At 47.3% G+C, this 14,765-nt stretch overlaps 1 protein-coding gene and 1 long non-coding RNA gene across 3 annotated transcripts; both read left to right on the top strand.

Annotated features, from left to right (window-relative positions):
* Nucleotides 1–510: 510 nt before the first annotated feature.
* On the top strand, nt 511–5,215 carry LOC141738302 (uncharacterized). The gene is made up of 4 exons (XR_012585364.1): nt 511–629; nt 1,412–1,475; nt 2,575–2,883; nt 4,390–5,215. It is a non-coding gene; the product is annotated as an uncharacterized LOC141738302 (long non-coding RNA).
* A 5,445-nt stretch (nt 5,216–10,660) lies between these two features.
* ID4 (inhibitor of DNA binding 4) lies at nt 10,661–14,156 on the top strand. Of its 2 annotated transcripts, none has more exons than XM_074575824.1 (3): nt 10,661–11,286; nt 12,026–12,084; nt 12,575–14,156. In XM_074575824.1, the coding sequence occupies exons 1-2, from the start codon at nt 10,879–10,881 to the stop codon at nt 12,068–12,070; spliced, it is 453 nt and encodes a 150-aa protein (XP_074431925.1). In that variant the 5' UTR covers nt 10,661–10,878; the 3' UTR covers nt 12,071–12,084; nt 12,575–14,156. The 2 variants fall into 2 exon arrangements, with proteins under 2 accessions (XP_074431925.1, XP_074431926.1); XM_074575825.1 differs by having other exon boundaries at nt 10,661–11,293.
* Nucleotides 14,157–14,765: the final 609 nt, after the last annotated feature.

Below are 14,765 nucleotides of genomic sequence, written 5' to 3'. Positions count from 1 at the left end.
ACCAGTCCGCAAAAGCCAGTGTAGCTGCTTTGTGACCCATCAGGAGACGCAGGTTGGGTTTAAACAGAAATTTCTCCCAGTGAAGACATTAAATTGTTGCAGGGCGCAGGGTTTTTAGCAGCGAATGAACTGGCCCCCCGTCCGTCAGTCAGAAACTACAGCTCCTCTGGATTTTATCATCATCGCACAGCACCTCTAGCTGCGGGCCTCAGAGCCTGCATGCATGGGAGCCCTTCCAGGCTGAGGAGGAGGAGGAGGAGACGTGACATTACGGTTCCTCGATCAGTAAAATCTTAGAGCAACTTAAATCAATTACACAGTTTTCTGTTTTACTTCGCTTGGCATTGTGCGGAGTAGCTGTTTGTGGCCAGGCAGGTGGGACGCTCGCGATGGTTTTCATTGTAATTCTGCTTATTTTAATGATCCTGTTAATAAATTGGTTTGGTGCGTAAGTTCTCAGGGAAGAAAAAGAGGCTGAGCCCAAACCTTTAGGAATAATTACAACCGCTTGCAGTCACACAGAAGCCTTCAAAGGCAGCAGAAGCTGTTGCTGAAATGTCACCCATCTCTTGCAGACCCTCGTCGCAGCAACGGCTCGGCCACCCAAAGGAGCAGCGGCGTGAGAGGAGGTGCCTGGGGAGCAGCAGCCCCTCGCTGCAGGGCTGGGGTGGGCAAAGGGCCCTTCGAGGACAGGGTGCAGGTTGCCCAGGGCCAGCCACCGACCCGGGGTCTGGGGAGGAGGGAGGATGGGGAGGGGACCCGTGCATCCCAGCCCTAACGCCGAGGATGGATTTTTAAATCAATGCAAGCGGTGCAGATTCTGTCTGCGGGTGAGGTGAAAGCTAAACCCCCCTGCAAAAGTCTGCCTGCGAAGGGACTTTGCAGTCGGTGTAACATATTAGGAGCGATGGCATCATTCATGGGTGCACAGCTATGCATTAGGACAGGCATGCGCGGATCAGTGCAAACATTGATTTATCTGAGGTCAGCCAGGACACACGCATGTTGCAGGATCAAACACTCATCTTTTTCTAGTTTGCAGGACACTCTGGAAATTGGAGGCTGGCAAGTAAGCTGAGTTTATGTAAATATGATTTTAGTGTGAGGCTCGAGTTAAATCTTTCTGATTTTAACAGCTCAAGATGATGTTTAAATCTAAGTGACCTGTAACCTTTAAAATCTTATTGGGATTTTAACACCGCGTGCTTTTGACGGCTGCTTAAGGGAAATTAATCTGAGAACAATCATTGACAGTCAGCCGTCTCCATTAGGTATATTTGCAGTAAACGAAATAAATTCCAGCTGGTGGGGGAAGGGAGAGAGCGTCCTGAGAAACTCCTCCTCTGCTCCCATTGATCATCACCTGCGCTGGACTTCATACAGCAGTTTAATCCTATTCTCTCTCTCAAAGGTTTCAAGCCTCTGCAAGATCCTGACTGCTAGGGAACAAAGACTGGTATGTGGTTCCCTCAAAGGTCAGTCATTAACCTGCCCCAACAACAGTTTTAGGAAGATCAAGGCAATGAAGAAAAACTTAAGAAAAAGCACTTTCACTTTGGAATGAATTGTTCAAAATGCCCTTATACATTCAGTTTTATTCCCTTTCAGCTCCGCACTTTTTAGTTCCTGCACGTATTTATTTCTCATCAGGAATAATGGCAAGATTTGCTCTCCCAGAGATTTGACCTTAAGTTTATTCTAGCCACAACACTATAGACCATTTCATCAATTATGAATGTACTCGTGTATAGAGGAACTGGTAAGCCAGCTCAGTAATGCTACCTTGTTCTGGAGACTTACCCTTATAAATAAATTAGGGGAATATCTTTACGAAATACTAGAAAGAAACAGAAGATGAAAGAAGGGGAGAGAGAGAGAGAAAGGAAAAGAAAGAAAGGAAAAGAAAGAGAAAAAGAGAGAGAGAAAGAGAGAAAGAAAGAGAGAGAGAACGAAAGAGAGAGAAAGAAAAAGAAAGAAAGAAAAAGAAAGAAAGAAAGAAAGAAAAGAAAGAAAGAAAGAAAGAAAGAAAGAAAGAAAGAAAGAAAGAAAGAAAGAAAGAAAGAAAGAAAGAAAGAAAGAAAGAAAGAAAGAAAGAAAGAAAGAAAGAAAGAAAGAAAGAAAGAAAGAAAAAGAAAGAAAGAAAGAAAAGAAACAGGAGAAAGAAAGGAAGGAAGGAAAGGGAAAGAAAAGGAAGAAAGAAGGAAACAGAAAAAAGACGGAAAGCCAGAAAACCTAGAAAGCCACATTTTTCTAAAGATAAAATGACAGAGGCTAATATCAAAAGTGGTTTCTCTGTGATTTGTATTTTCTGTGCCTGTGTGTCTGTATGTGAGAAAATATACTGGACTTGCAGTAGCCAGACTATCAATAAGACATTTATTTCCATAAGTTATTGATGACCCTTTAGCTCACAAGTGACAGGCCAAAGTAGAGCCACGAGCAACTTCTGAAAGGTCATCAATAACAACTGAAAATAAATGTTTTATCCAGTGCCTGCCCATTGTGTGTCCTGTTTATGCAATGCCAGTTTAAGTTTCATCTGGCATAGTTTTTAATGGACTGTAACTACTCTAGTTCCTGTCTGAAGCAACCAGGTCTTCCAGCATCGGAGGAAGGAGGGGACACACGCACACACACACAGAGATATCTTCACTTGCTTGCTCACACGCTTCATGGAGCACCTTTTGTCAGATGCAGAGGTAAAAGCATGCATCTCTCAGCACATCAGGATGAAATGGTACCATGAAGAGGGAAAGGAGAGACTGCCACCTTACTAAAACATTAAACGCCGTGGAGAATCCTGAAGCAGCAAGTGTAAGATCATTCAGAAGAAAGAAGATACAGAGAGGAAAGGGAATAAAAAAGGAGAAGCCGAGATGCAAGGTTGTAAATAAATCATACCTCATGCCAAGATTACAAATACATAATATTCTATTGATGTGTTTCTAATAATAATTCATACTATGCTGCAAGGAAGACTGATGCATTGTGTGTGTGTTGAGATGTTCCTGGAGGCAAGAGAAAGCTCTTTATGTCCATAAAGAGTCTCTTACTCCCAGTGGAAAAAGACTGGAATGGACACTGGATACAACCCAGTGGGGACCAAAAATTTGCTTTGAATAACCATCACCAGTAAACTCAATGTCTTTTAATTAAACTTTTGTGTTTAAAATTTCAAATTCTCTTGCTCTTTTCCGTTTATGTTTTCATCTTTTCAAAAATACTGTTTTGAGAATCAGTTCTCAGGAGCTCGAGCTATTTCAAGAGGTTGGTTTGAAATAAGCTAAAATGACTTTGCATCCAGTTGTGAAACTTGTGCTCACTTGAGCAGTCCTTATGCCCACATCCTTACGTAGGCAAATAAGCTCATTAACTTCAAGACAAACTTTCTATGTAAGCAAGGATTTGTGCTGCTTTTCAAGTCAATTTCTCCATTGAGGTAAATTAAGACATTTTATTGAGTAAAATGTGTCAGTGCTTTAAAGTGCCGAAAGAGCATGTTAGTGGAGTAAAAATTACCAGAATAAATGTCATTAACACTTCAAGGTAAGTATGTGGAAACATAGTGGTATTGAAGACAACTTGAAATAGTTACTTAGCATAAGCTGCGCGATTACCCAAAATATTCTGATATATGCACATCATTTAAGTTTAAGAAAACAAAGTCTAAACTGTAAGGAAATTTGCACGTTGAAGCATTTTTAACAGCAATTTTGAATATGTCTTTAAAATACTTTTGCATAGTTTGCCCCCTGCCCGAGAAGCAAAACCATGAAGAATTGCTACACAATTACTCTAAAATGGAAAATAACATTCATTCCAATTTCTTATAAGGGAAAATCAGTAAGTCACAGAATATACTTGGCTGTGAAGAATTGCAGTTCATGGATCATTGTCCAATATTCACCTTACATCCATCTTTCTTTTTTCTGCATCTCCAGCCATTTGCACTCTGCAATGCATATCTTCATTGAAATTCACTGTGCTACACAGTGGTTTTCAGTAGACAATCCTGTCGTCCCAATCTATATATATAAGGTCATTTTAGTACATACTATTGCTGGAATTAAAACCTGTGAGTGTGACCCTCTCTGCCTAAAGCTCCATTACTTGTCTTTGACTTTTTTTCTTGCTCTCTAAACATGACACCCTGCAAGAGGTGTTTTCTGACAAGAAAACCTGAGTGCTGTTGTTTTCTTAAGTGACAGCTTTCTCAGAAGCCATGCGGGCTGTAAAGAATGATCACAGAAAGCATCTTACCACAAATTAATACAAAACCTCATCTTTTTAGCAGACCGCTTTTTCAAACACGCTCGAGTACTTAAGTAAATTAAAACAGAGCTATGATCCTCTAAATAATCTCCTACTATTCTACTATTTCCTCTGCAGGATGGAAGGGAAGAAAGAGGAAGAGCCTTTTGTTTCTGTTACTAAGCGCTTGGTAGAGCCTCACATGTTATGGCAACAGGAACTCTATAGCAGGTAAATAGATAATAATAGGGTTGCACGGAATTCAGCACGCACTGGAAGCGCACGGCATGGCCCATGAACAACTGTGGTCAGGGGATTTGGAGATACATTGAGAAGCTTCTCCTTCAACACACACAACCACCAGACCTGAATTTCTAGTTCTTTCTAACTTCTGTTCCCAGCGACGACACCAACGTGATGGGAACCAAATCAACAAACAGCATTTTCTGTAGCTCTTTAAATACTGGTCGGGCTGTCACCAGCATGAAGCAAAATGCAGAATTGTAAATTCATATTTGGCAAGCAAGCGATACCTGAAAGTGACACTGATCCCTAAAAGTACCTTGAGAACCAAGTGACTGCAGTCACAGAAAACATCGGTGCATTTGCAGTAACGCAGAGGAAGCAACGGTCTCTCCGCCTCCCTTGGATGTCCCTCTGCTGTGGGAAAGGCTGTCTTCAGAGGCAGGGAGAGAGAGGTGATTTCTTCTTCTAATTAAAAAAAAAAAATAAAAAAAAGATAAACCCCAAAGACTTTGAAGAATTCCTTAAAGCACTCCTGGAGAAAAAATAACAAACACATTAATATTAGCTTTCAAAATGTAAAATGTTGGTTTAGTGCAAAGTATTGCTGTTGTTTCTGACGGGTTGTTTTTTTTTTTTGTGGCGTGAACTTAGACTGCTTTTGCTGATGAAGCTCTTCAGGTCCCCTGAAAATAAATACCAGTATCATTGGTGTAATGATAACATATGCAGATGAGCATGTACACATCCAGATACTTATTTAATTTAGGTCGATTTGCTCATTGTCCCTGTAGGCTGTATTATTTGTGTGATTATAGAGCTCATAATGCAAACTCATAACAAACATGAAAATAATATGAGGCGGTATCATACCATCAGTTTTTGGGCAGATTAGCTGAGGATTTCTCTCTGCAAACAAAGGGCATGACATTGCACATAAATCTGATCTAAATCTACACAAAATAAAATTAAAGTTAAAGTTAAGACTCCAAATTCAATCTGTTACTATGTAACTCAGTTTAATGTAGTGTTCCTCAGGAAGCTGCTCCAAATACTCCTAAATTATTTTCCCCTTCCCCAGAATAAGCGTCTTGATTGCTTCTATTTGGACCACGCCGCAGAAGGTTGTCAACATGAGTTACCTTTCTTGCCACAAGCTTGCTTTAGTCAATGCAGAAATCTGACATTACCGAAGTGTTTCTGGTCACCTAACAAAGCAACCTTCTTAAATGGCATTAGCCTTCAGCCAACGTACAACCACCAGCAAAATGCCAGGGTGTCTGTCAGTGACATACCAACGTTGTCTGCTGCCGCAGCCTCCCAAAGGGACAAATTTCTACAACATAGCCATGCTGGAGGCAGCACAGCAAGGAAAGCCCTTGTAGATACTAAACCCATTATATTTTTTTTTAATTATTCTCTCCACTAATTGAGGTTCTTTATGCGTTTATTTCCACGTTTGTGTAAAAAAGAGCCTACGTAAGCATCAAGCCATGGAGAAGGTGGTTTTTTTAATGTTTTTTTAAAGTTTTTTTAACTTCATGCACAGGGGGCAACGGGGAGGTGAGGGTCTTGAGAATCTCTTCGGTTTGTTCATAAAACAGAAAATTCTGTTATGACCACAGAGAGCGGTCACAACCAGAATAAGAACCAGAGAATGAGAAAAAAACCCACCACGTTAAGTGAAGCGAGTTATCTTCAGATTTCGGATTTGAGGAAAATAGGGAGAATAGTACTGAAGATGACTCCTGCTATTTGGGGAAACAGTTTGGGTTAAAAAGAGTCTGGAAGAGGTCTGATGAAGAACCATCCCTGGTGAGGAGTGGTACCAGAAGACCGATGGATTTCGGTCAGTTGGTAGTCTGCAGAGTGAGGTGACTTCTCTGTGCTCCCTGGGTGCCCGATGGATCTTCCCTGACCCATTCTGAGGACCCATGGGGTGTCGCTGCAAAGGAGCCCACAGTCTCACCTCCAGCCTGGCGTCCAAGAGGACGTAGGCCTGTAGGAATAATAATCCAGTAAAAGACTTGCATATTCTTTCCTCCGTCTCACTCCCTCACCCAATTTTTCATTTCATATCACTATCCCCTGTTGCCAAGAGTAGTTTATCTATGGTGTTTGATAAGGGAGCACTAAACACATTATAGTGCTATTTTAAATGACATCACAACTAAGTAGATATTTTAATTGAAGGTAAATAACCAACATTATTGCCATTTGAATGATAGCAATAGTGGAGAGTAATGGCCCCGTTGAGGAATCAATTGCTATTTCCCTCATAAACCATAAACCATTCAGAGATTTATAATGCTTTTTTAATGATCAGCCCTTCTAGGTGTTGAGCAGCTCCTCCGAGATCCTGAGTCTTCTGGCTGCCTGCTGAAGTCAACAGGAATGGGGGGCAAGGGGATCTCAGTATCACATATCTTTGTGCCCACCAGGATGAAACTTGTCACAGCCGTTAGCAGCCTCAAGCAAAGGAAAGCTTGGGATTCCACCGCACTGCTCTGATACAGTGTGCCCCAAGCCCCAAAACAGGGACACTTGACTCCACCACTGTTTCATAACCTGCTTAAGGATAAAAATGCATTGTGCATTTGTGTGCATTTCATGCCCTCTTAAGGTAGGTATAGCAAGTAACCTTGTGTAAGAAACCACGTGGATTGCTCGCTTCCCTCTGCATACCTAAACGTGTTCCCTTCAAATTTTATCTGTCCTGAGACTATTTTAACTAATGCAGTACTATCCAATGCACCAGTTGGTTCAGTGGCAGTGTATCATGCACAAACATCTGTGGACCCAGAGTGCTGTCAGAGGAAATGTCCCGTCTTCTGCGCTTGGAAGAACTGTCCCCCTTCCCTGGTGCCACCAACCCAGAGACAGCCTCAATGTCTCAGGTTTATTTTTTCAGCTGGAGTCAATGGCATATTCATATACTCAGACCTGTGCTGACAAATGCAGCCTACATTACTCATTCTCATTACGTTCAATGGGATCATCCCCACGACAAAAGGGATACAAGGCCAGTCATTACATTTTCATTTTAAACTTGCTTTACTTTGGTTTTGAATCAAAAGCAACTTTTTTAAGCTCTAGAGAGCACACCTATGATGCGATCTCTTTTAATGGACCAAATTGGTCCATTCAAGCATTATCAAGGATCTTGTGATAATAGCGGGAGGTGTCCCTGCCCATGGCAGGGGGGTTGGAACAAGATGATCTTTAAGGTCCCTTCCAACCCCAAACCATTCCACGATTCTATGATAATATGGCAAGAATTGGTTACAATGGAAATTAATCTTGACTCTGGATGTGGGAAGAGAGCACTGAAAAACCCAGCCAAGACAGATGAACTCCTCCAGCCAGCCAGGAAGGGACCACATGCTTAAAGATGCACGGAATTTATTTTAAAAATCCAGACTTGGTCTGGTGAAAAACAGGAGCGTTAATCCCTATATGCTCGTGTCATGAAAAATACTGCTATTAATAGGACAAAAGCATGAAGAGTAGCCACTGTCCCTCTCCCTTGCACACATCTTCAAGGATGAAGATTTTCACTCTGCCTACCTCCAACGCTAAGACTCTGGTGTTTCCGACCCATTTCTAGAGCAATCTACTTAGCATCTGCTGCACATCCAATCTAAATTTTGAAAAAGCAGCCGACCCAACCTGCTCCCACTTAAAGCCAATGACAAAACTCCCATTGACTTCAAGGAGAGCAAAAGCGGACCAGTTGTTAACAGGGAATTGGTGGCTATTGTTCAGCCGAGCATGTCGAACTAGCATGCATCAACATCATGAGTATCAAAGGGAGTGACTAGAGGAAATCCCCTGAATATTTATGCGATAGTCGGAGGGGAGGGCTGGTTTTCCCTCTCCCACATATCTCCACTGTGGTTATCTCAGCTACGTGAACGCACACAGTCGTCTCGCAACTCCAACAATGCTTACAGACCCTTGGCTCTCCCTTGATGCTCTCTGTGGTGGAAGCAGCCCAACGGGAAAAGAGGTCTGCGGCATAATAGCGGTTCCTCGTGGGTTTCCAGAAATACTGAGTCATCTTCAGGAGCCAATGTGGTGTCGGTGGCTTTGCTATAGTGCTGCTACAGTGTGTGTGTGTGTGTGTGCCTCTGCATGTTTGTCTGCGTGTAGAGAAATCATCTGTCCAAATCAGCTTTGAGAGAGCTAAAGGGGAACCAGCTACATACTGGGGTTTCCCAGAGGTTTACAGTGAGATCAGGCGAGCTCCGGGGAGGGATTTGGTACGAACACAGCAACCCAATATTACAGTGTATCTAGTTTCACGCAGATTTTAATTGAATGGGACCAGCAAGATTTGAGTCTGCATGCTCATCAGACTTTACAAATCATTTTATTTTAGACAGCACATCAGCTCTGTCCACATTACCAGGACTCTGGAAAACAGACAGTGGTTTTGTACCATACCATAATGTACGCTTTAAGGCCCATATATATTTCCACCTCGTGAGACTCCGAGACTGCAAGGAGTGGAGTTTCACATAGTAAAAGCAATGACTGCGGCAGAATTGGGATCATCCAGCCCACAGCTAATGGAAATACACCTTCCCATCACATCGTCATGAGGTGGCACATGAATCTAGACCTCAGTCAGACAAAGATTTATACCGTGTACTTAGATTTTGTACCGACAGCAGTCCAACTGCCATGGATGGCACTGGCAATGTAGGACAAAAATAAGGAAAACAGGAGTGTGAGTATTTGTAAACAGAGCCTCAAAACATATGTTTTTAAAGGGGGAGAGAGAATGAAAGTGTGCTTCCTGAAAGCCGTCGGGTGACCCAGTCTCACCGCTCATTCACGTTCTGGGTTTGACAGCTTCCCACTGTATCCTTTATATATCACCCGTTGTGACTAAGCATCGAGGGGACATGCAACCATTAATCACCATTATGGATTTCTTCCCTTCTGTTGGGTTTGACTTACAAGCTCAGGGGCAGATCCTGCCGCCTTTACTCCTTCCTGCAGTCCCAAGCAATCAGCCCTACTTCACTCACACAGACAGAGCCCCAAGCGCTGCAGCACCCGCGGGATCAGGCGCCGAATTTCTTACACCCGTGTCCCGTTCAAATATGCAATGGCTCTTAATCCTTAGAGGGAATTAAAGGAAAGTTTGAACAGCGCATTATTAAATTAAAAGGTTACAATCTGCCACAAGATGACTTAAGCAGGACTCGGGAGTATGTGTCTGTTAATTTTAATGCTCTGTCTCAAAGTACAGAACTCTGGACATTTCCAGCATCATATTTAAAACATGGTACATCTACTAATACGTGATCTGGTGCATTAATGGACCAAATTAAGTTACAGGTATGAATTTTACATAAAACGGATTAATATTATATGTCATGGAGGAATTTTAAATACTCCATCTCCATGCATTTTTAATAGTTATGTGCTCTAATTTAATGTTCCCAGGCATTGCTTTGCGTGAAGTCCCTAAACCCTCCTCCTTCCCCCTCTCCCCCCGCCCCCACTCCAGTTTTGCTTGGGATTTTCCCTGCCTTTAAACAGGCGTCCCGAAGTCCCTCGAAAAATGTGTAAAGCCGGGCTGGGGCTCCGACACCGAGAGGATAAAAACGCGTTTCACGACCCGGGTAGACGCCAACCCTCCTCCGGGTGGGTGGGGGGACCGAGAGGGTAGGCCGCCTTCCTCCCGGGCGGGCGGCGGGGAGCGGCGCCGGTCGCGCAGGGCTGCGCTCGCCCCCGCGGAGCAGCACGCCGGACCGGGGGGGCGGCCTCAGGAGCCGCTGGGCGGCCGATCCCGCCCGCATTCCCGCAGTCCTTCCTCCCCGGGACCGCCTTCCTCCTCCTCCTCCTTCTCCCCCGCGGGGGTCAGCGCCAGCCGCCCGCCCCCTCCACCAGCGCCACCCCCCACCCCCCCTTCACAGCCCCGCCGTCATTGGCCGGCGCCGCGTTCCGAGAGGGGGGACGCGGCTCCCTGATTGGCTGCGGCGCGGCGCGGCGGCGCCCCCACCCGCTCCCCGCCTCGCACCGCGCTCGCCTTGCCCCGCCGCCGCTGCCGCCGCCGCGGCGCCCCCGCCCCCTCCGGCGCCGCCCGCCGCGCCCCGCCCGCGCCCCGCCGTATAAAGGGGGCGGCGCGGACAGCGGCGGCTGTAGAGGCGAGCGCGGTCGTTGCCGAGCAGTTGGGGAGGGAGAGGTTGGGTTGGCGGTGCCGCCGCGCTACTGTTGTCGCGGGGGCCGCCGGTAAACGCCAGCGAGGCTGCGGCCGTGCCCCGCTCCCGTTGCGGGCGGTGCGTGCGCGGCTGCCCGAGGTCGCGGGAGGCGGCAGCAGCAGCAGCGCTGGTAGAGAAGGGAGGTCTGCTCCCTCCTTGCGGCAGCAGCATGAAAGCCGTGAGTCCCGTCCGGCACCCCAGCCGCAAGGCACAGCCCGGCGTGGCGGGCGGCGGCGGCGGGGGGGGACACCCAGCCCTGCGGTGCCTGGCCGAGCACAGCGGCTGCAAGGGGGGCCCGCCGTCGGGCGAGGAGCCGGCGGCGCTGTGCCTGCAGTGCGATATGAATGACTGTTACAGCCGGCTGAGGAAGCTGGTGCCCACCATCCCGCCCAACAAGAGGGTCAGCAAAGTGGAGATCCTGCAGCATGTCATCGACTACATTCTCGACCTGCAGCTGGCTCTGGAGACGCACCCGGCGCTGCTCCGGCAGCAGCAGCCGCCGCCGCCCGCCCTGCACCCAGGCAGCTGTCCGGCGGGCACCCCCAGGACCCCGCTGACAGCCCTCAACACTGACCCGGTAAGAGGTGCGTGCCTCGCCAGCCCGCGCTTTGGGCACCGGAACGGGGAGGCGGGGACCGGCGGTCATCATCCCGGTGATGCCTCGCCGCCGCCGGCCCCGTGGCTCTGCCGAGGGGCCGCAGCCCACCGGAGGGGGACGGGGCGGGCGGGCGGAGAAAGGCCCCTGGCGGTGCGCGGTGGGTGCCGGCATCCCCTCGGTGCGGGCGGGCACCCGCGCGGTGTTTACCGTGTAATTACAGCCTCTCGAGGGAGTAGCTGTAATCAGCGTGTTTGCACACACGGGAGCAGACGCGCCGCTCCTCCGCTTCCCAGCCCTCTGCGGAGCGAGTATGAGCGGGTTTGGCGGCTCTCCATGTCTAACGCCTTCAACGCAGCCTGATTTTTTTTTGGGGGGGGGCGTGTTGAACGGGGAGCGTCTCCCCACCGTGGGACCTCCGGTGGCAGCCCGGCGGCGCTTGCAGCCGAGGCGCGGGGAGCGTCGTGCCCCCGGGGCGCCCCCCTGCTCGCACCCGGGGGTGCCGGTCCGGGCGCCAGCCTGCCGGGACCGCTGCTGCGGCCCCCTCTCCTCCGATCACCCCCGGCAGCCGGGGGCTCCCGTCAGCGCTCCCCGGCAGGGCTGTGGCAGTGCCCGGTGCGCGGAGGGTGGGGGAGATGTGGGAAACTGGGGGGGGGGGACATCTCCCATGCCCTTTTTTCTCCTTCCATCTCTAACTTGCCGTGTCTTGGTTGCTGCGCAGGCTGGCTCTGTTAACAAGCCGGGGGACAGCATCCTCTGCCGCTGACCGCCGCTCCCCAGGTGAGTGCCGGGCGTCCGGGGCCGGGGGCTGGAGGTTCGGGGCGGGGGGGAGGGCGGGGAAGCGTAGCCCCGGGCTCGGCGGCGCCGCACCGCCTCCCGCCGGGAAAACCTGCCGAAGTCGGGGGGGGGTGGAGACGGGGGACGACCTGAGCCCGGCGAGAAATATTTGCAGGCGGCTTTGGGGTTTTATTTTTAATTACCGTGTGGTTATTTTATTTTCTTTAATTACCGGGTGGGTGGTGTTTTTTTCCCTTTTTGTTGAACACTTCCCCCCCCCCCCCCCACCTCTTCTCCCTCCCCGAAGCGCTTCTGGCTGCGGCGTGCAGCTGCGCATCCCTCCGCCTTGCCCCAGCCCTGGGAGCTGCGGTTGTTGTTTGACCTGGTTTGTTTTGGGTTGTTGATCAAGCATGTCTTGTGTTTTGTTGGTGGCGCCAGTCGGTCTGGAGCGGAGCGGTTCACACACCCCCTCTATTCATTCCTCTTCCCACAGGTGTGCGGCGGCGCCGCGCCGCGCAGAGGCACCGCGGGGGGCGGCGGGGCGGGGAAGGCGGCGGGGAGGGGGGGGGACGGGGACACCCAGCCCGGCCCCGCCGCACCGGAGGAAGGAGCCATCCAACACCACCACCCCCCCACCACCTCCACCTCCCGCCCCCGAGCGGTTCCCATGCTTCATCCCGGCAGAGCCAGCCTTTTCACCGTTTTGCACGTCCGTAGCGGTCCCCCCCGCCTTTTCCCTTTCCCTGTTTTCCCCCCCTCCGTCCTCCTCCCCGGCTCTTCTCTTCTCTTCCGACCAGATGTGAGCGGTGTGTCCCGCGGTGGCAGGAGGTTGTCGGACTCGGAGCAGGAAAAGTTGCGACTCTCTCTCTCCCCCCCCCCCCCCCCCCGCCCCTTCCCCCGGGATAGAGGACCCCGAGCCTAAACCAGACTTTTTAGAAGCGTTATAACTCTTATAAAGGGGACCGAGCAGCTGAACCTTGAAGCTTTACTAATCTACCAGAGCATTTGTAGATATATTTGACATCTATTGTTTAAAATAGATGGATTTTATTGGGGCCCAGGGAACTTTCTTCTCCCTGCAGGAATGTTACATATTGTATAGATAAATGAGTGACATTTCATACTGTGTATATATAGAGATGTTCTATAAGTGTGAGAAAAGTATATGCTTTAATAGACTACTGTAATTATAAAATATTTTTAATTAAATATTTTTTTGTAAATATTATAAAGGTGTGTATGTGTTTTTTAAATCTGTGGGAATATCTCTAGAATACCACAGCTCAAGTACGGAGCTGCTAATATGGAAATATCTTGAATGTTTAGGGCTCTTTTTTTGTCCCCAAATGTCCTTTAGATGCGGAAGTTAAAGCTATAGCTAGTGGTCCTGCATGATTGCATGAGATGTCTAATTGCAAATAAACTTGTTTGGAGTCCATACAAATGTGTTTTCCTCAATCTAGACTTAAAATGTTTGTAAGTGTATTATACATTTTGAGACTACACTTTTGTCATGTAGGCACAGGGGTTTTTAGTGCATTCTATTAAAGTAGCAGTAAGATGTAGTGGTTTTTTACCAAGAATAGAAAAGCAAAATTCTATCTAGTTTTTGCATTATGGGGGCGATGCTTTAGATCTTTATAATCAGCTTTTTTTCTTAAAATCTGCTGTTGCATCAGATCAAGAAATTTGTTCTGGAACTTCATTTAGCAGCAAAAGGCTTTATTGCAAACTTGCGTTCCTACAGCCTATTAATTGCTTAAAAAGTGAAAACAGTTCTCTGCTTGCAACCAAAGGGCAAATCATTAACAAAAACAGTTGCTGTTTCCTTCGTCCAAAGAGTATTAATACTGAACTGCAGAAGGGCACATGGGTAAAGTCGTCATGATCGGTGATGTAAATTCATCTTAAAATGAATTTAAGTAGACCAAAAATCAGATAACTGCGTCAAGATTATTTTTCTAGTACAAAATGACTTTCATTTCACTGCAGCTATGTTACAGTTAAAAATCCTGTTTAATCTCTGTGATGTGTAACTACTACATGTGAACATTAAACTAGATTTACCTGTCTTTAACTGTGATTCTTCAGCTTATTTCTTCAATCCTCTGAATTTGCACATTGTCTTCACTTTTTTTTTGTATGTACCATTTGATGGGTGAATTCATTTTACAGCAGGCTTTTGTACAATCAAGTCTTACAGACTGTAAACTCATGTCCAGGCTGAGTGAAAGATGCTCATTTTGTGTGATCAGTAGCCTGCACACTAGTGAAACGGGATTTTCAGAGTGGGAGAATTAAGTAGGATTTAATTGGGTGCTTTGTAAATAGCTAGCCAACTGTGTGTGTAACATGCTCTGTTTGACGAAAAAAGAGAGGATTTGTTTCAGATTATACAAGTGTCAAAAGTACTATAACCCAAGGGATGACTTCTATTAAGTTAAATATTTATAAGGAAATTAACTACTGGGGTCATTAGCTATTGACTACAGTGATAATGTCAACAAGATGAACATTCTCTTAATCAAAATAATTGCATAAAGATCAAATCAAAAAGTGGCTAACACATCTGCAAACATAAGGCCTCCTGTCACTGCAAATGCGTTAAAGGCAGGGGCATTTCACAGGCTGAGCCCTGACTCAAGGGATGGGGAGCGGGTCCCTGGCTGCTTTTCCCCCAGCTT

The sequence above is a fragment of the Larus michahellis genome, chromosome 2 (genome assembly GCF_964199755.1).
Source record: "Larus michahellis chromosome 2, bLarMic1.1, whole genome shotgun sequence".
In the NCBI taxonomy this organism is placed as follows: domain Eukaryota; kingdom Metazoa; phylum Chordata; class Aves; order Charadriiformes; family Laridae; genus Larus; species Larus michahellis.
This window is presented reverse-complemented; position numbering and strand designations above follow the sequence as displayed.